This window comes from Botryllus schlosseri, chromosome 14 (assembly GCF_051294905.1).
Source record: "Botryllus schlosseri isolate E-star chromosome 14, Bs_hap1, whole genome shotgun sequence".
Classification (NCBI taxonomy): Eukaryota; Metazoa; Chordata; class Ascidiacea; order Stolidobranchia; family Styelidae; genus Botryllus; species Botryllus schlosseri.
In genome coordinates this window covers 1167429-1187101 of record NC_137249.1, presented here as the reverse complement: position 1 = coordinate 1187101, position 19673 = coordinate 1167429, and the positions used below count along the sequence as shown (strand labels likewise).

Here is a 19673-nt window from a genome sequence, read left to right as displayed (position 1 = left end):
ACTGATTCGTTTCAGTTCAGTACAGAACGCTTGTCGGTAGTCTTTCATGATCTACGGTATAATTTCATCGACATTGTGTGTAATGGATAGCGACTTATTATGTGTCAGACATTGAAAATGAGCTTATTCGTCTACTCAATGATATCGTCGGTCTATGTTGAGCAATTAGCGGAACATTATACCATTAGCAAAGCAGCCATAACGCTATGGTCGTGTTGTTATTGTTGATAGCTTTGATGCGACATATATTATTCTTGATAATAATAATATTAAAGAACGAAATTACCATATCTTCATTTGATCCGACGCCGGCCGTTCTCCACAACCTGGTGTGACTAAGTGTGTTTGCACAATTGTAGGATAATGTGCCTGTCTCTTGTGTAAGCTCAAATTCATGTTCATGTATTGTCCAGTGTTTTGCCTCAACCGTGAAATTGATTGATTGCATATACACGAGCTGAGTGGAGCTTAGGCGGATGGACGTGTACAATTGGCAAGCAGGTAGAGATACTGGTAACATACAACGGTGCATGCATACGGTATAGAGCCAATATGGAATCGGTGTCTCGGGCACACCAAAGATTCTACTGACTGCACACAGGTGTGACGCCAAGAACCGCCTTGGCACACCAAAGATATTGCGCTAAGCGTACCGGGATTCCAACCTGGGTATAGAGGTCGACTTCTGTTGTTGTGTCCTTGTGGCAATTTATGTTTTAAGATAAGTTTATTCACATAGGTTCGTGAGTTTTTTTTATGGTTTTTTCCTATCATAATTCCAAAATTCAACTTTAATTACGGTATTTTTCCGTGTCGACATTTAAATCCAGACACCAACTTACATGCATGTCATGCAGATGTCTCTGTACGTGTTACGGTTGTGTACAGTAATGACATCCGCTTAAGCTTGATGCTGACCGATCAAAGGCCATTAATTCTGCCATTTGTAAACATCTGCTGGATAACCCGATTGGTGTGACTAATTATCGAGACGACAGATTTTGCGTCGTTGGGAGGGGCCGTTCACACTTCAATTTGTGTGCCTTGGAGTCGACTTCTATCAAAATACACCAACCAAAACTCTGTCAACAAAAGGAGTTCGTGTACCACCTAAAAATAGTACATTGAACGCTCTCTCATTCGAGATTTCATGCTGGTGACGTCATATTTTGTGATACGATTGTTGATATACAATGTTCCTTCCAATTCTTGACTAGTTGCTGACGATTACCCCTGACGAGTGTCATCCGAAAATATCTGGGTTCATTTCAATATAAATATACTATTCAATTGAATAATGACATGGCGTACGAAAAACGGACAGTGGCAGTACTGTCTAACCCCCAGCCCTGATGCCCCTAAGACCCATGCAACCTTAACGACCCTCACCCCTCCCTAATTACTAGAGCTAGGCAAAATCGAGTGCCTGAGTGATTCGATTCTGAATCACGTAAAATGCTTCGAGTCGAGTAATCGAGTATCACTCAATATGATGTCATAGCAAAATATCATTTGTCAAAGTTCAAATATGTACCTTTTAAGCGACCACAAATAATATAATGCCTGTTATCCATCATATTAAGGATACTTTGTTATTTTTTTCGACCATACCGATTTCATTGCACTTGGTGACTGGTGACAATATTGTGGGATGATCATGACTTCGGAAATGAGCTATTTCCAGTAACGTTCGTAGCTTTGTACTTCATGTTTCGTATGCTACGATACGGCCAATCATGGTTTCAAGGCTTCAACAGTGAAATTAGCATAAACTCGTTGATCGTTGGTAAACTACTCGTTGATAAATCAACTTTCAGTGGTGAGGAGCGTATAATTTTAGTACTCGAAAAAATCGTCTTTTACTACTCGAGTCGAATCATTAAAATTAATACTCGATTCAGATTCGAGTACTCGAATCATTGTGCCCAGCCCTACTAATTACCCTAACATGTGACCCTCAACCCTTGGACTCCACCAATAACCGTTACCCAAAATACTCTAACCCTAAAGACCCTCACCACCTATCCTAAAGAGCCGGGGCGAGCAACATACGGACAGTTTTGCGTCTTACATGATAGTGTGGCCCGCGGCCCTAGTCTTCCGAGATTCCCCACTAGCCTACTTGCTTACATACGTCAAACTTTAGTGACTGTATGTCATTATACACATGTATGCGCACTTGTGCAGCGAGGGTGGAGCTTACGCATAAATTCGTCGAAGCTAGAAGACTTCTTGCAATATCGGCATTTACGATGTCTAGGCCTACTCAACCCTAATGTCATTTGTGGTAATTATGATGGTGTTTGTCGACTACAATGGTCCTTTACACCAGGCCGATATTTCTTATTTTTGATTCCGTAACCGTTGACTTGTAGCACGGCCCACTTCTATAGGCTTCTGTAAGACACCGCTTATGTCAGGGGTCCCCAACTCAAAACGTATCAGGGCCACTTTCAAATTTCGTGGAGGCCGCAGGCCGCATGAATTCAATATTGAGATAAAATAGGCCATATAGTTGAACAACCACGCTATCTCGTCACCACTGAACCCTGATGAATTGATATCTTGGTAAATTAAATATTCATTTAATAAGATTTATTCCTTGTATATGTGGATAAATGGGCGAATAATGTATCGATTCAGCAATTCGGCCCGCCGACTGGAGAAGTTGCCCGCCCCTGCTAAAGAGCGTAACCCCATTACGGTGACTGACCTTATTTTGCATGCAATCACACCAATCCTGTAGCAATTCCTTTAACAACATCGTCAACTTATATTCCAGGGTTGTAATGACTCGAGTATAGTTCCAGAGTCAATGACTCGAGTAGCTTGACTTGAGCCTTTTTATTAAAGAAGAATCGTACTCGTTTTGTCACGCGACCAAGGCATATGACTCGAGACATTCTACATGACTTGATTCAAGTCTCGTATATCAGCACAGAAGTTGTGTTTTATCTGTTTGAATAAGGAATGTTATAAATGAGAAAAGTGAGTATATTACAAATGCGAGGCATTTAATATCACCCAGGAGTTTCAAGATAAAGTAAGTGGAGCCTGACTTGAACTCGATAATGAACAGTGAACAGAATAACATGGACTCGGACTCGACCCTTTGTTCCCCGATTAAGAATTGGACTAGTCTCGGCATGGTGAATTGAAAATTACTAGAGTCAAACTATAAATGTAGGATTCACTTGTGACTTGTTTACAATCTTGATATGTTTCGTTATAGAGAGTCTGTTAGGCTGTCTTCGATTACTTTTACTAACAATTTTCTATCCGATAATTTCAGATAACAATTATTTTAAACTGATATAATCAAGTTATGCTCACTTCATCTAATCCGAAGTTTCGGAAAAAAATAACGAGGGCCACCTCGCGGCTTGTCAGCAAGTTGACGGATTTCGAAGAATCGTCAGAGAATCACGAAACATGCAGGGAATACGCTCTCTCTCAATTCAGCAATTCAAGATTTATGGCTTCGGACAGCAACAAAATAGATCGCAGAATTGTCGGGATTTGCGAGAAGTTTATCATACACAACAATCCTGAAAACGCGAAATTTTTGGCCGAATTTAAGAAACGATTTCTTAACTGCGACTTGTCTCAGAACAGCTTAGCAAGGAGCAATGTTCATTATGATGTATTACTTCTAGCTCTGGAGTTGTCAGAAAATCCTATAAACAGAAAATACATTCCTCCACCACCAAAGCTAAGCCCAGAAGAAGAAAAATTTGATTGGAAAGCATATCTGTTGGAGGGAGAAGAAATGCCTTATCCATCACAGTGGGCTTTTTCAGACACTCCATGCCATTCTGAGGATGAAGACGTGAAAATTGTCCCATCAAAGGATGGCTGTGTTGAAGCAGTTCAGCCAGGTGATCTCTCAGTGAAAGATGATCGGTACGACGCAAACGAGTTAGGATCCTGTTTAGTGTTGGAATATTGGAACGAAACAAGTGATGTATCTTCAGTCACATTTCATTCCAACAATGATATGTTGAGCATTCCAATCGAATCAAATTTGTGCGAAGTAAACATTATTCGTGAAGTTCTCTGGGCTTTATCAGGCGTTCGAGATTTGTATATATTTCCATACAATGATGGCAAACATACTGTCCGTAAGGACATATTATGCACGCACGTTACACCTAAATCACTGAGTTCATTCTTAACAAAAGCTGCACACTATGCTGATATTGTTCGAAGATTAGATGAGTTTGTGTTCAACAGAAAACCAGTCGAATGTCGAACTTACCAAGCGTTCGCAGAAAGCTTGCTGGCCTACTTTACAGGGTTTAAAAATTTCATAAAGCAATTAGAATCTTTGGTGGTTTTACAGGAAAAATCATACCTTTTGACTGATATCCTGCAAAAACTCGCGCCGAAGTTCTATGAACTTGAGGTTCTCAATTGTATTTTTACGAGTAGCGTTGACCTTGATATTGAAACCGATTCATATTGTCACAAGTCGTGTCGTTTGTTGGGTGTGCTTTACCGCGTCATTTTGGATGAAATGAGTAAAGACGCTTTGGAAGTTGGCAACTTCAGAAATGCTTTGATCAAGATTTGGATTGATACGTTGCGGCCATATTTTGAAATCTTGGATCGGTGGATGTCATCAGGAATGTTGATGGACGAGTTGAAAGAGTTTGTTTTGCAACGGCCGCGCTCTAATAGTGACATTAAAAGTGAACTGTTTTGGACAAGTGCATTTTATTTGCCGGACGATCAATGTGTGATGTATCTTCCGTGGTTGAAACCTGTACTAAACGATGTCGTTGTCTGTGGAAAATCGGTTGAATTATTGAAATCACTTGGTAAACCCATGAAAAATTACAACTGTGTCAGTATTCATGATGATTTTGTACAAAAGTTGACGAATTGTAATCTAAAACCGGAAAGTGAGGAAATTTCCACACCAGAAGTCGAATCCTCAACTGATATTATGCTCCGGATAAATTTTGAAAAACTGTTTCACGAGAATCGTCACGTCAATTATGCTTGCGAATTCCAATTTTGCGGAAGCACTCCTTTCGTCAAATCCACTCAAAAAGCTATTTCGCAGATCGTGCAAACCAAATTGACTCGCGTCAATGAAGTTCTGGTGAACGTTTTCATGGTCGAGCTTGACCTGATTTCATTGTTTCGGTATTTTCATAAATTTCATTTGATGGAATGGGGCGACGTGATGCACAGTTTTTGTAGTTCCTTGTTCGAAAAAATATCCAGCGACGTGTACTGGATGGATTTAATGTCGCTACGTGCTTCACTGCAGGAAGCCATTTCTTATCGTGAACCTGATTCTGACTTAACATTCGTCGCCGTGGCAGTCAATAAAACTAAACCAGTCAAATCTGGATCGATTCATGTTACCGACGTCGTTGATTTGATAATCGACGTGAATTGGCCTCTCAATATTGTAATCACCAACAAGTCAAAAAACGATTATAATATATTGTTTTGTTATATCCTAAAATTAAAACGTGCCCTTTTCTGCTTACATCAGTTGCGATTTGATACCATTTTTAATCCTAAATTCCCACAGAGACCGTCACTATGTCACCGTCTTTCCCTGTTGCGTTCTAGCCTGCTCGGTTTGATATCGCAATGGCATAATTTTGTAATGACAAGTGTCATCGAATCGCAGAAAAAGGAATTCATGGAAAATCTGAAATCGGTGCGTAACATCGACGACATAATAACCGCTCACAACAATTTTCTGGAGCGTATGCTTTCCTTGTGTCTTTTGAAAGAAGAGAATCGAAGTGACAAGTTGATTCAAGGCACTTTGTTAAAAATATTTGATCTCGCAATTTCGGTTCATTCGAAATGGAAGAACATCCACGCCCTGTCCGAATTTGGATTGAAAAAATTAGAGTCTGACTACAAAGAATGCAGCGAATTCTTGGGGGTTATCATGCTGAATCTTGTCAGCAGAGGCAGCGTGCCTCTAAGCTTGGAGGCTCTTGCTCTTTGTTTGATGTCGTGAATGTGTGATGTTTCAAATTAGCATATGATTGTTTTGTCGATAGTGTAATATGCGTAAAACTTTTATGTAATGATATTGAATATATCGTCGTGGTGGAATCAAAGTATCTTATGTCCATTTATTCCAAATTTTGAGATCGATTTTTCAAATCGATAGAAAATCAGTTTTTGTAAAATTATCTCATTTTTTCGGCCATATCGTGGCCATGTCTTTGTTGATCTGGTTACGTTGTTTGTAAGGAAACCTTGGTTAAGATATTGCCGAAAAAAAAAGAAAAATTTACAAAAGTTGATGTTCTCAAAATGAGTGTAATTGATTCCACAGCGACGATATATTTTTGAAATAACAGTGTCTGAAAATGAATGCTGATGATTCAAATTATGGTACGATATTTTGTCGATGGTGTAATATGAGTAGAATTTTTTTATAATTCCGAATATATATTGCCGTGTTAGAATACGAAACAATACCTTTATCCGGTTGCTGTGAGTCTCACATGATTTTGAATGATATATTTCTCCTGAATCGCAGTTCAGTTTCTTCATTACTGGTTATTGTTCTTTGTGCTTTAGAAACTCTACTGTAAGAAAATATGCAATTTGGAGGTACACCGAAACCTTTGTCGTCTCGTCGCAAGAGACTGCGACTTATGGATGGATTTTCCGATGAACTTTACCCGCACAGCTTAATGATGTACAAAAAACCGCCGTTGTGTAACGTCACTCTTCAAGAATTCGAATCGTACGCGTTCGATCGCGTCAAAGTCTTGCATTATCTGGACACGCTGAACGTCACTTACGTTAAACACAGTCAGGAGTACAAAGATAAATTGACCGAATTTCTGAGGAAAAACTATGTTGGGTTTGTGCTGACTTCGTCGAAAGATATCGGACAGAGAGAGTTGGAATGGAGACGCAAGGATCACATATCTCATTTTATTTTGCGATTAGCTTACTGCCGGTCGGAAGAATTACGTCGGTGGTTTCTGGAAAAAGAAGTGGACTTGTTCAAGTTTAGATTCGCGAACGAGCCGTCCCACAGTATTTCGGAATTCTTAAAGGCGAATAATCTGACCTACACTCCGATTTCAGAGGAAGAAAAAGACAAATTTTCAAACCATCTGGTTCTTGTAACGCACGACATATCAAGAGCTAAACTGCAAAGCTCAAACTTCTTTAAAGTTCCTTTCACGGAGGTGTTGAACTTGGTCGCGACGCGTCGTGTTTTTATCCACAAGGGATACGCTTATGTGCCTCAATCGGATTTGATATCGATTATCAGCACGTGTTTCCGAGAATCTCTATCGAAAGCTCTCGCTTGCACGGCCAGATCTCTACCGGGGTTGGAAGAAGATGATAGACTCATCCCCATACTAAAAGGATTCAACAAGAATGCGTTTTCGGAAGCTTACGACCCTAATAAGAACGCAGGGAAAGTCTCGATCAAAGATCTCGATGAATTTTCAAAAACGTCTTTCCCCCTTTGCATGAGGCAGCTCCATCAAGTGTTCCGTGACGCGCACCATCTTAAACACTGGGGCCGCTTGCAGTATGGGTTATTTCTCAAAGGAATTGGGATTACTTTTGAGGAAGCCATGAAGCATTGGAGAGAGGAATTCTCAAAGAGCATCGGAGAGGAGAAATTTAACAAGGAGCACGCTTATAACATACGTCATATGTATGGAAAAGAGGGCAAACGCACAAATTACAGCCCCTACAGTTGTGTGAACATCATCACCAAAAATACCCCAGGATCCGGAGACCACCACGGGTGTCCATTTAAACATAGCTCGCCAGAGCTTTTGAAACAACGTCTGCACAGTTATCGTATTTCAAAAGAGGCCATTGACGAAATCGTAACTCTCATGAAAGGCCAGCATTTTCAGATAGCTTGCACGAAATATTTCGAGGCAACTCACGGAGTTGAGGATGCCGGGTTTCAAGTTATTCATCCCAACGAGTATTTTGACGCGAGTCAAGCTATTCGTAACGGAGAGAGGAAGCCTGCGAATCGTTTGGCGAATCAAAATGATGCCTCGGCGAGCAGCTTTGTGCCGAATTGGTCCAAGCCGGTTCAGCCGACTCAAAACGAGATGACTGATTCGGAATTAGATGCGTTAATGAGCGAGATGCCAGAAGATATTTGAGGACTTGTTGATAAGGAGAAACTTACAGCATTGCCGATACTTCTACTTTTGCTTGAGTAGTAACTCTTCTTTTACCACTTCTGATGGATGAGAAGAATTTTGGGGTCGGAAATTCTCAATATTTTGTACAGTTCAATTTTTTAATAATATGTTGTTTTGCAATTGTTGGATACGTGCTCGCAGCTCGCCCTTTGCCAAGTGTACCGTTTATTTTGCTGCCATTATGTGTATGGAATAAAATTGTGGGATTTTTACCTGCGCCCATTGTAAGTCTGTAGACTGAGTACCGATTGATCAGGTTCAGTACCATGCCGTTGACGACCTCATTAGAAAAAGTTATATCAAGGTTGTGTATATAGTTGAGTTTATTTATCCTTTCAAGGAAACCGCAAATTTTGGTCACAATAAGGAGATGGGAAGGTGTGCAAACGACTTGGAGAAGTCTTCGAAATCAGACACACACCTGGCCTAGGCGGTAAAGAATATTTATTCATATACACACTGAATGAAAAGTGAAGCAAGATAACGGGAAACAGGGCAAGCGATAAAAATGAGCTGACATGTGTATGAAGGCGAGGCTGATGGCCTATGTCTGATCGTGGTCTGGTAATCTCGAGTACCGGCTAGTATTTATTCAGTAGAATGGATGGAACGATGGATGTCGGATAGCCGTCGAGATACTGTTCTACGGTTAAGATCAATGAAATATCAATACGGTACGTTGGATCGAAGATGCTGACAGCGAAAATTCATCATGCATTTTAATCGATCAGTTCGGTTCATTAGCAATTTTTATCAGTTCAATACACCACAAAAATGCGATACAATGAAAAGATATAGGAATGTGTCGAAAAGACTTGAAGTAGTCTTCGGAATCAGACACTCACCTTGGCCTATAGGCCATGTAAACAGGAGGCATGCACAATATCACACTGTATGAAAAGTAAAAGAAGATAGTATAATAAAAGGCAATCGACAAAAAGTCCTGTAAGGATGCTGTGTGCAGGTCTCTACAATGCACTCTATTGTAGATCTCAAAAGGTGTCCCTTGTTGTTTATGATATATCGTAGCCTTTGATATGATGCCGACCACCTTTGCATACTGGTATTACAGTTTTGAACTCTTCATGTAAGGAAGAATCAACGGATGGCGATGGTCAGTGCATAATTACATTGACTATTTTATAATTACATCTGTTCATTCCATCGTGTTGTGTGTTTTGTATATCGCATTGTACATTGTATGTGTGTGACCTGGGCAGATGAAAATATAATCTAATGATTTTTTTTCGATTGATTGTACAACCCGCCCGTCGTCACCCACCCCATGTTTTGGTGTTCAGATCGGTGAATAATGCTTCTCTCGCCCCCTCTCCCTCTCTTTGCTCTCCAACCACTCGCTGTGATGTTCACGCTCGATTGGACACAAATGATACATTGAGCCGAGGAATGTATTTTATGTAAACAGTTGTGCAATATCTTGCAGTTATGCAATATCTTAGTCTTTGCTCTCAGATACGGCATGCCATCAATTGGGATGTGGGTTCTGCTACAGAACTACACTATTGTAGTCTGTAATCCTAATCGTTTCACGGTTAATCCTTCGGTTTAATTCAGCATGTGATTAAATCCAAAGCTACATATCACTTCGCACTCCAGGATGCTGTATTTTGTTTTGAGTTGATGAACTGCGTGCAAATAGCGGCTTTCACTGCACTCAAAAATATCTTTGTGTTGTGTATACATTGGAACTAGCCCATAATCGCTCGCATTCATATTGAAACGTCTTCAAATTTGGAACTCTAATCAATATTTTAAAATGAAATTTGAATCTTGATTTGAAAAAATATAATATAAACACATATAGCGGATTTCCTTATTTTCCACTCAATCACAAGAAATGTTGTATACTTGATACCTATAAATCTATAATATATGTAATGTAGGCTATATTCTATACTTTTATAGATATAGTTTACTTCGACTCGTAATATACTTTAATGGCTTCTCTTGATGCTCGTGTGATAACTAACAAGGACCCAAGTATGGCTGACGAGCCTATTATTGTTGAAATATCAGGTTTGTATCAACCATGCTTGAGCTTTATCATATCACAATGTATAGTTGTTGAATTGAGCGGTTGATCTGTATTGTAATGTACAGCCATTTAACTGTTGAACTGGAAGCATGGCTATAGGTTTGCAAACGAACAAAAACAGGTAGAATCACTGTGCCAAATGCTCACACTATACATCAGCGGTGTGCAACCTTTTTGACAATTAAGGATGATATAAATAACGCATCAAAATCTATGCCAAAATGCAGAATCAACCTTTATAATTGGAGATCACTGAGAAGAGGGGGATCAGAATCTCTGCTTTGATGGATTAAGGTCCTCATGAATTCCTCAAATTTGGACTATTGAGTGCGCACTGAGCAGTGTCAGAAATATATCTAGATATTTCCCAATCATGTATCCTATAGTTTGAAGGTAAAATTTGAGCAATGTATCCTGATTAATTTTTCAGGACTCCAGCCTTCCATGAAAATAACCTTGCATTCTTCCATTCGTGCACCAAATGCCGCAGTATATGAATGTTTTGCTCACTATATTGCAGACAACAGAGGTAATTATATTATTCTACTTGACTTGTGCCTTGTGGATTGTGATCATGCAGACGCATCAAATTTTATTTCTCAACTTACACAGTATTATTCACGCTACTGTGTTTGGTGAAATATATGGTGTATAAACCAATATATATACGGAAAATGAAAGAAAAGATGATTGAAATTTTGTGATAATGCATTTATAAGACTCCTCCAGCTTTCACTTTTCAGACAGTTGGATTGTACCAAAGAAAAGTGCGTCTAGTATGTCGTTTCTGTGTAACTGTTAGTCACGGTAACGCTTCTTTTCCAGGCAAGATATGTCTTGATCGGTGTGAATCAATTGGTGGAGATTATAAAGGCGTTGAAGCTATGGGATTTATGAGCTTTATGAAGCCTTCAAATCTAAATAAGGTAAGATGATAATCACATTCAATCTGCTCTATTCCAAGTAGTGCAAGTAATTGATCCAATATTTCATCAGCGATACGTCTTTTTACAAAAAGCGTGTAGAACCTGAACAGGCACTGATTTTAACTGTGGGAATTATCTCTAGCTGTGATAGCTGGCAAACAACGAAAGGGGTCAAATCACTCGCAATAATACAACAAACAACATGGAATGTGAATGACACTACAGTGTTTAACTTAAAACTGATTATTACACAGCATGATGACCTCAATACCTTTATTTATATTCGCCGTGTCCAAAGGTTAAGCCAAACATGAGATTGTTGCATCATAATATCACACCAGAATAGGACCACCATGGACAAAAGCTTAGCATATGATATTGTAGATGTCACTCTGTTTTTTAAATAACTCAGCAAAGGCGCATGTTCTCATCAGACATGGGGTAATCGCAATTAGTAATCGTAATCGATTACGACGATTACAGCATTTTCAAGTAATCGTAATCGCAATCGATTACATTCGAAAAAATTCCGAAGTAATCGTAATCGTAATCGACTACTTCCTATATCTAATCGATTTCTCTGTGAAAGAACGATTACTTTTTATTTTTGCAAGGACTATGACATAAACTGAACATTCGTGAACAGGGAAGAGATATTATACCAGGCTCGTGACAGCACAAACGTCTGATTTTCCAACGCCACTGCTCATTATTACGTCAGAAGCAGCCTATTAGCTTTGCGCGTCATTGCGTAAGAAGTATCCACACTAAATAGATATTCGATGTACTTACGTCGTACATTAGTGTCATTATAGGAACACCCGCCGTTCTGTATATCAGGTTATCAACACGTTCCACACGCCACTACCTCGCAGCAGTATAATTTATCTCCGCTCTGCCTAGTTTAAAATAGTAGGCTAACTTATGGTTGATGTTTGGTTATGCTTATGCTTAGTTAAACGCAATTTGACCGTAGCTGCTTGGCGAGCAGTAGGCCTATCTAGTACGTACGTAAACCGGACAAAAATTTGGAATTTTGTACTCGTCAAATAAAACATTGCGATTTCCACAACGAAGCAGTAAAAATTAACAGCTGGTGATATATATATATCAAAACCGAGCCGTTTTTGCCGTTTCTCGTAACGGCAGCTTGCAGTACAATATCGGTGTGAAGTTGAAGGCAGAATTTTATGTTCGCTTCGTCTTATTCTCACATGATTCTACTTGAAACGGGCGCCAATCGTTATTTCACAATTCTTTACTCAACATTGGGACCTGCCGCCATGGCCATGGGCTTATATATCATGTTAACATGGGTTGTAGCTGGAATCAGGACCAAAACAGCAATTCGTCCCCCATAGGGTGGTAATCACAAGTTGAAGACTGAATTTCGTCAATAATTGCATTATATTACTATTGATTTTTAATCATCTCTCTGCCCCCGATGGTCATATTTACCTGTAGAGTTTGTTTGTTTGAGGTAATCTTGGTGTTTGTCGACTACAACGGTCAGTTACACCAGGCCTATTTTCTTCATTTTTGATTCCGTATCTGCCGACTTGTAGCACGGCCCACTTCTAGGCTTATTGTAAGACACCGCTTACGCGAGCCTAGATAAACCTCCAACACCTAGTAATTCAGAAGTCCACCTCGGTCGGACTCGAACCCGCAACCCAATGGCGTTGCAGCCGTGGATTATACCACTGCGCTATCTCGCCACACAATTACCTACATGTAGAGCTGGGGGCACGTAATTCATAATTATAACCTCTGGTATCTTGTTATAATTACTTCAGTGTATGATGGTAATTCGTGACCTCCGGTTTGTTATATAATCAAACGATATTGTAGTGGCTCAAGCGTAGCAGACTAGAAGAAAAAACTTTCGTGAGACGCACAAACAAATTGTGATGTCTTTATATCTGACTGCATGTCTAGCAACTCAAGTTGTAAATTACCAGGGTCAGTATGGTCACATTAACTACAATAGGACTTGAAAACATTTTCATGATGGGAAAAAAAGCATTCATTCCGTCAATGCGGCCGATGAACTTGACAATCAAGTCAAATGATCCATTGATTTAATGGTCAGATAGCGTTGTAAAACGTGTTGCAACACCACCTGCACTTAATTAAGTCTGATGATGAGCAGACTTAAATTTGAGTGACGATCCAAACGCATTTGAGTGTGAGCATACTTTTTAACGTGAGTTGAGTAACGAAATCGTTGCTGAGTAGAGCATCGCTACTTGACAGCGAAGGAATTGGTCTCCACCCTTAATTACAAACTCCAGATTCCAAGCCAAGCAAGTGCAATTTTTGAATATCAATTTTCTTGTTCGTTCTAAATTGATTTTATAATATGTTTGTTGGATTTTCCAACATCAATGGGAGCCGCAAGTAGACTAGCTCGCAGCCGCGGTTGGGAATCATTGATCTAGAGAGGATTTTCAAGTTAATTAGATCTCTCGAAAATACTCTATAACTTATGTTGGTTTACGAAATACTTTTTGAGTCCCCTTCGAGCTCGCTCCCAACCCTATTGGGAAATTTGGGGTGCGGCAATTATGGCCCTGGCATGAATGCAAATCATTGGGCGCGATAAATTGACCTCTATAAAAATGGGCAATGGGTACACTCAGTGGCGTAGCAGCCACCTGGCGGTTCTGGCTCTGAGCCAGGGGCGGCAGGCTCCAAGGGGGCGGCAAAATGAGGCTACACAGTGCACAGTGCACACCAATTCTTTAATTATGTATTATAGTGGTCCCCACCGTAAATACTATTTTATTCAAATCCAAATTTTTCGACGGTAATAACTCCGCTTCCACTGTTTGGAATTTAACAAAATTTGGTGAACATCGTTTCTATAGACAACCTAACGCTTTCATGGGGCGAACAGAAAATATTCAAATTTTTTGTTATTTATTTTTATATAATGAATAGAAACTTACTTCTCCTGTAGCAATGCGGCTACTGGTTGGAATTGAACCAAATTTGGTGTGTAGGCTTAAATTAAGCAACCTAATAATTTTATCAAGTAGCCAGTGCGATTTGAGAATAAAGTCATTTTTGAAGAGCCCTAGTGCACAGTGTACACTACACAGCCGGCTAAAAGCAGCGTAATTGGTAGTCCTATATAGCTGGCGTCCCGGGAGCTAAAATTTAATCAGACTGGTCTCAATCGAAAGCTAATGTCGCGCTGATTTGGAATATGTTAACATGACAATGGAACCACTCCTAACAATCGGAACACAATGACCAATCGACCATGATAATGGAAATTATATCGAGCGATTATTCGGAAAATTGCCGATTTTCAAACCAGGATTTAAATTGTATTTCCGGAATGAGGGCAACGATAGGTTTCGATTACGATCAGTATTGTTAAATTTGACCGCACGGAGGGCCTGGCCAACTATAGGATGACCATGACCAATTATGCTGCTTTTACATGTCTCATCAGTAGTGTCTGGGTAGTGGGTATTCAAGTGTGACAACTAAGTTGCCCACCTATCCGTAGGTTAGTGATCTATACTTTGGGTTACAATTGGGGTTTGGCAAAATCGAGTACCTGAGTGATTCGATTCTGAATCACTTATTAATAATAATATGCTTCGAGTCGAGTCGAGTCGAGTATTCCAGTATCCCTCTATATGAGGTCAAAACAGAATGCCATATGTCACAGTTAAAATATGTACCTTTTATCCCACCACAAAGAATATAATGCCTGTTATACATCACATTAAAGATACTTTGGTATTTTTTCGACCATACTGATTTCATTGCATTTTGTGACAATGTTGAGGGGTGATCATGACTTCTGAAATGTGCTATTTCCACTAAACTTAATAACTTTGCACTACATGTTTTGTATGCTGCGATACGGCCAATCAATGTTTCAAGGCTTCCACAGTGGAAAATAGTATCGAAACTATAATTATCGTTGATAAATTAACATCAATGGCGAGGAGCGCATAATTTCAGTACTAGAAAAAAATCGTCTTTTACTACTCGACTTGAATCATCAGATTGGAGTACTCGAATCATTGTGCCCAGCCCTAGTTACGATTTGGTACAGCAGACCGAGATAGCTGTGAAGGTAAACCGGCCCTAGGAACTGTATAAGTTGGTTATAATTGTCAGATTGACAGATTGGGCTTAAATTTATACTAGTGTTAATTAAGAATCGAAAATGAAATACATTCGTTCGCTATTTCTTGTCTTTATTATTTTTGGCGTTATTAACGTTGAGGCGGTGAGGCTGAGACGCGGCATATTATTTGTAATATATTTTTTGAAAAGATTGCTTGAACATGAATCTATGTAGAAATTTGCTGCGGTCTACTGAGGGGGGCGGCATTTTAAGCGAGAGCCAGGGGCGGCAGCACATGCTGCTACGCCAGTGGGTACACTATGACGTAACAAGCAAATGACGCATCTCTTTTAAACGGAGTTTGTTATCTCGTTAGGCCTCTTCAGCGCAATCCATATATTGTCTTCCAACATACCTTCTAAGATGCAAAATAAATGTAATCGTGAGTAATCGTGATTACTTTTCCAATGTAATCGTAATCGTAATCGACTACTTCCTGATTTTGCTGTAATCGTAATCGTAATCGCGTCATTCAGAAGTAATCGTAATCGCAATCGATTACAATTATGAAGTAATCACCCCATGTCTGGTTCTCATTGCATTGAAAGTCCTTCTTTTCAATTCACCAATCTTTATGGTGAGTGATAGAAGGCACTCCAATACCATTCCCTGCAACTGTTATATTTTTTATGACTCATATGGTGATCACATTAGCATGTCACGTCCCACACCTGTTTCATTTTTATGGCTCGAACGGTGAATATATTAGAGCCATCAAGTTATAATTTGAAACCAGCCAAAAATCATGTTTTAGCTCATTACTTTCATAACCCAAATTGTAGGCTACTAGGGTTTCGGAGCAACAAAACTGCGAGTCAATGTTTTCAAGTACCAAAAATGTACAGCCTGTTATATTTTATGAAGGAGAATTGCTCTTTCCACTCTGATATCTCCAGCCTTGATATCTCGATGCAACATAGTAGGGATGGTGTGAACCTCTGAAAGGTTCAGGTTCGTGTGAACGTGAACCTTTTTGAAAGGTTCTGTGTGAACACGAACGTGAACCTCATGACGTCACGTGACGTCATATTGCTAATTCCAACCCTCTCTTTCAATGAAGTGATAGCCTATATTAATGTACAGTTGTACACGATACCTAGCGACGACTCGGGTCACATAATGCAACAATGCTGATGCGTTTTAAACGTCGCTAAATGTATCAACTGGGGCAATCAATTGATATAATACTCCCATAAAATCAATATCTTCCGTCGCTTTGGCAACAATTTCGGCAACTTATCAGGGAATATACACTTACCCCTTAACGGTCTAGGCCAGACCGGACAATGTATTCGGCGTCTGGGTATTGCTACATTGATATTGAGCAGAATGTATAATGGGTTTCTATACTTGCTACCGATATCACCCCATTAAGAAGTTATACAGCAGAAGTCAACCCCTCAATCACACGGATTTGGTTTTAATGATGTAGTAAAGATATTGAGTCATGATTGACCCCGTACGACTTCTCGAATTTTTACATCAGAAAACGATACCAATCTTATTGATTGGTTGAATAAGGATCATTCGCTGACTACGTATTTCGCTCGTGATGTTTTGTGATTGCGGGTCAAGCTCACAGCAGAGAGTCACTAAATATTCACAAACGGAAAGCTGGATATTTCGAGCAAACTTTTGTAACAAAGCAAGTGAAACTTTTGAGATTGTCAAGGTGCATGCTCGTTTAGTGTTGATTTTTAATGCTGCCAGCGCCATGCATAGAGTGGCCCGCAGTTGAAATGCAATAAATCTGAACCAAAGATGTTATAATGTTATAATTGTAATATATGAAAAAGGTTCACAGTGCAGAACCTACCAAGGTTCTGTTGTGAACGCGAACCTCTAAATTTCCGAGGTTCACACACAGAACGCGAACGTGAACCTCAAGTTCACACCATCCCAACAACATAGCATATCAGTCAAAACATACTGGCTATCCAAGTTCACGCAATGTAAACCAAACCACATTTCTGGATAGCTGTGAATTGCCTACACTGTATTGCACCCCATCGCAATGACATAGTTGTCAACAAATCTGAAATAATTTACGACAAATTTTCACCGATATTATTTACTCTGTGGTCGCATTACTGGTGCATATTTGGATAGGGTACTTCAAGTCTGTCTTACTGTTACGACATCACAATAAATCATAATTGACTCACTCAGTCCCACCATAATCATCTGTCATCTTTTTAGAGGAAGTATGAGAGATTTCTGATCAAGGATCCGACAAAGCCATTTCATATTGATTTACGTGTGTTCGATGGGCATACACCTTCATTAGAAGACATGTCAGCAGAAAAAAGATTCCATACTAATCCCCATCTCACGATAACAAGAACATACATGGCTCCTGGAGTTGTTGAGATACCTGTTTGGGATGGGAATGTAAGAGCCACCCTCTATCTACCACCAGGAAAAGGTCCATTTCCAGGTAAAAGACTGTCTTAACGTTAACGAAATTTCTACCCATTTCTTTATGTATCCCTGCTTTGCTTAGCAAACTCTTGGAATAATATTTTACGTTGCATTCAATCTTTTATGAGTAGGGTGATTATTTTGTGACATGTCAAAAGAAGTCCAAACTTTGTCAAAATTGCGGCGTTGAGTCAAAAAAATCCGAGCAGAAATAATAACAATGTAACCAGATTACAATTCCTTTGCAGGCATCATCAGCATGAGTGGTGGATATCCCGGCGCTATGAAATTTAAAGCTGCTTTGTATGCGAGTCATGGATATGCGGCCCTTGCTTTGAAGTTTTTCGGAGAGGATGATTTAAGTGAAGACGCTCTTTCTATGGATTTAGAGTACATAGAAGAAGCGGCTGTCTTCTTGAGAAGTCATCCGTCTGTATATGGAAGACGTGGGGTCGGAATCATTGCAAATTGTTTCGGTGGAACGTTGGCTTTGATGGCTTCTGCTGTTTTACCAAAAGATCTTATTCGGTGTGTGGTCACAATAAATGGGTGGCCTTTCTCTTTAGGCAGTTTTTATTACAAAGGCAAGGAAGTGTGTACTGATTCGAATCCGACTATTCAAATATCAGTGTCTGCAGATGGGATCCATACCTGGATTTCATCTCTTCCTTCAAACTTAACCGTGGAACAATTGAAATCGTTCACGTTACCATTTTACAACAAGCATGATACATCCTATTTATTCATAACGGGAGAGTACGATGGATATTGTCCTTCTTTGCAATACGGTTCTTATGTCAGAATGCTATTTAACGATGCAAGGCATCCCGACTATGAGCTCCTGTGTTACGAAAAAGCCGGTCATTTGATCGAACATCAGTATTACCCCCTTGCCAATGTTGCCTGGACGTTCAGAGACCCACATTTTAACGGCGGCCAGCAACCTGAACATTCAAAAGCTCAATGCGACTCCTGGGGAAAGATGTTTGATTTCGTTGCAGAAAAATTGAGGGTTTGTCCCAAATCAAAGCTTTAAGACGATGGAATGATATGTTTACCTTGATTTCTTTTACCGGCAAATATTAACTCGTGCAAAAGAGAAGTGTTCATTCTTTTCCGTATTTCTAGCGAATCACATACAGCAGTGGTAGGACCTATGCAGCCTTTTCTGTCAAGAGGGCCATTTATAAGTATTATAATGAAAATTGGGCCGCAATAGGCTTTTTAGTAGCGCAAGGCTCATCATCTCTTTCAGAATTGATAACTTAAATGTCCAGACTTAGCAATGAATATATCGGACTATATATAGCAATTGTGAAAATCTGATTGCAAATCGTGTATACCGCAAAAAAAGAATTCATGTTATTGAATATATGAATGGATTTTAGTAATACAATTCTTATTTTGGGCCCTTTTTAGCCTACTTGAGCTGAACTCAAACTTATCGCACTAAGCTAAATTATAAACCCATTTTAGTTCCAACTTACCATTGCATCGCAGGCCACACAAACTTTATCTGCGGAACACAGGCTGCGTATCCCTGGCATATATGATTACCACAATGCAAGTATTCATATACAAGATGGACCCGTTGCTTTTGAAGCTGACCTGAATTTTTTTTTTAATTACGGTAATCTTTACATGCACTCAATCATCATATTTTGCTGGTTGATTTTAGCATGATTTAACTGTGATTAAGTGAAATAAATATGAAATGATCCTGTAGGTAATCAGGTGTTACCTGAAATATCACTATGCAATTGATACCTCTTTCCTTTAGTCCAATGGTTTTTAACTGGGGTTCCATCTGAAGGTGAAATTCGTTGTGTTCAAGATTTATCATTGTAAATGCCTGATGATTCAGCAATGATCTAACAGAATGCTTTTTCACTTTTCAGATCCCTAAATAGAAAAGTATGTTGAATAGTTGATCAATC

At 39.5% G+C, this 19673-nt stretch overlaps 3 protein-coding genes across 3 annotated transcripts; all 3 read left to right on the top strand.

The window, feature by feature from the left end:
* The first annotated feature begins 60 nt into the window (after positions 1–60).
* Positions 61–6567, top strand: LOC145454987 (gamma-tubulin complex component 5-like). The gene has a single exon (XM_080332935.1). The coding sequence runs from the start codon at positions 3326–3328 to the stop codon at positions 5990–5992; it is 2667 nt and encodes an 888-aa protein (XP_080189061.1). The 5' UTR covers positions 61–3325; the 3' UTR covers positions 5993–6567.
* Positions 6568–6584: 17 nt separating this feature from the next.
* On the top strand, positions 6585–8408 carry LOC145454997 (DNA primase large subunit-like). Its single transcript, XM_080332949.1, has one exon. The coding sequence runs from the start codon at positions 6585–6587 to the stop codon at positions 8136–8138; it is 1554 nt and encodes a 517-aa protein (XP_080189075.1). The 3' UTR covers positions 8139–8408.
* Positions 8409–9353: 945 nt separating this feature from the next.
* Positions 9354–19635, top strand: LOC145454999 (acyl-coenzyme A thioesterase 1-like). The gene is made up of 5 exons (XM_080332951.1): positions 9354–10217; positions 10667–10765; positions 11062–11162; positions 17515–17752; positions 17985–19635. Exons 1-5 carry the CDS (start codon positions 10139–10141, stop codon positions 18770–18772), a joined length of 1305 nt encoding a protein of 434 aa, XP_080189077.1. The 5' UTR covers positions 9354–10138; the 3' UTR covers positions 18773–19635.
* The last annotated feature ends 38 nt before the right edge of the window (positions 19636–19673 follow it).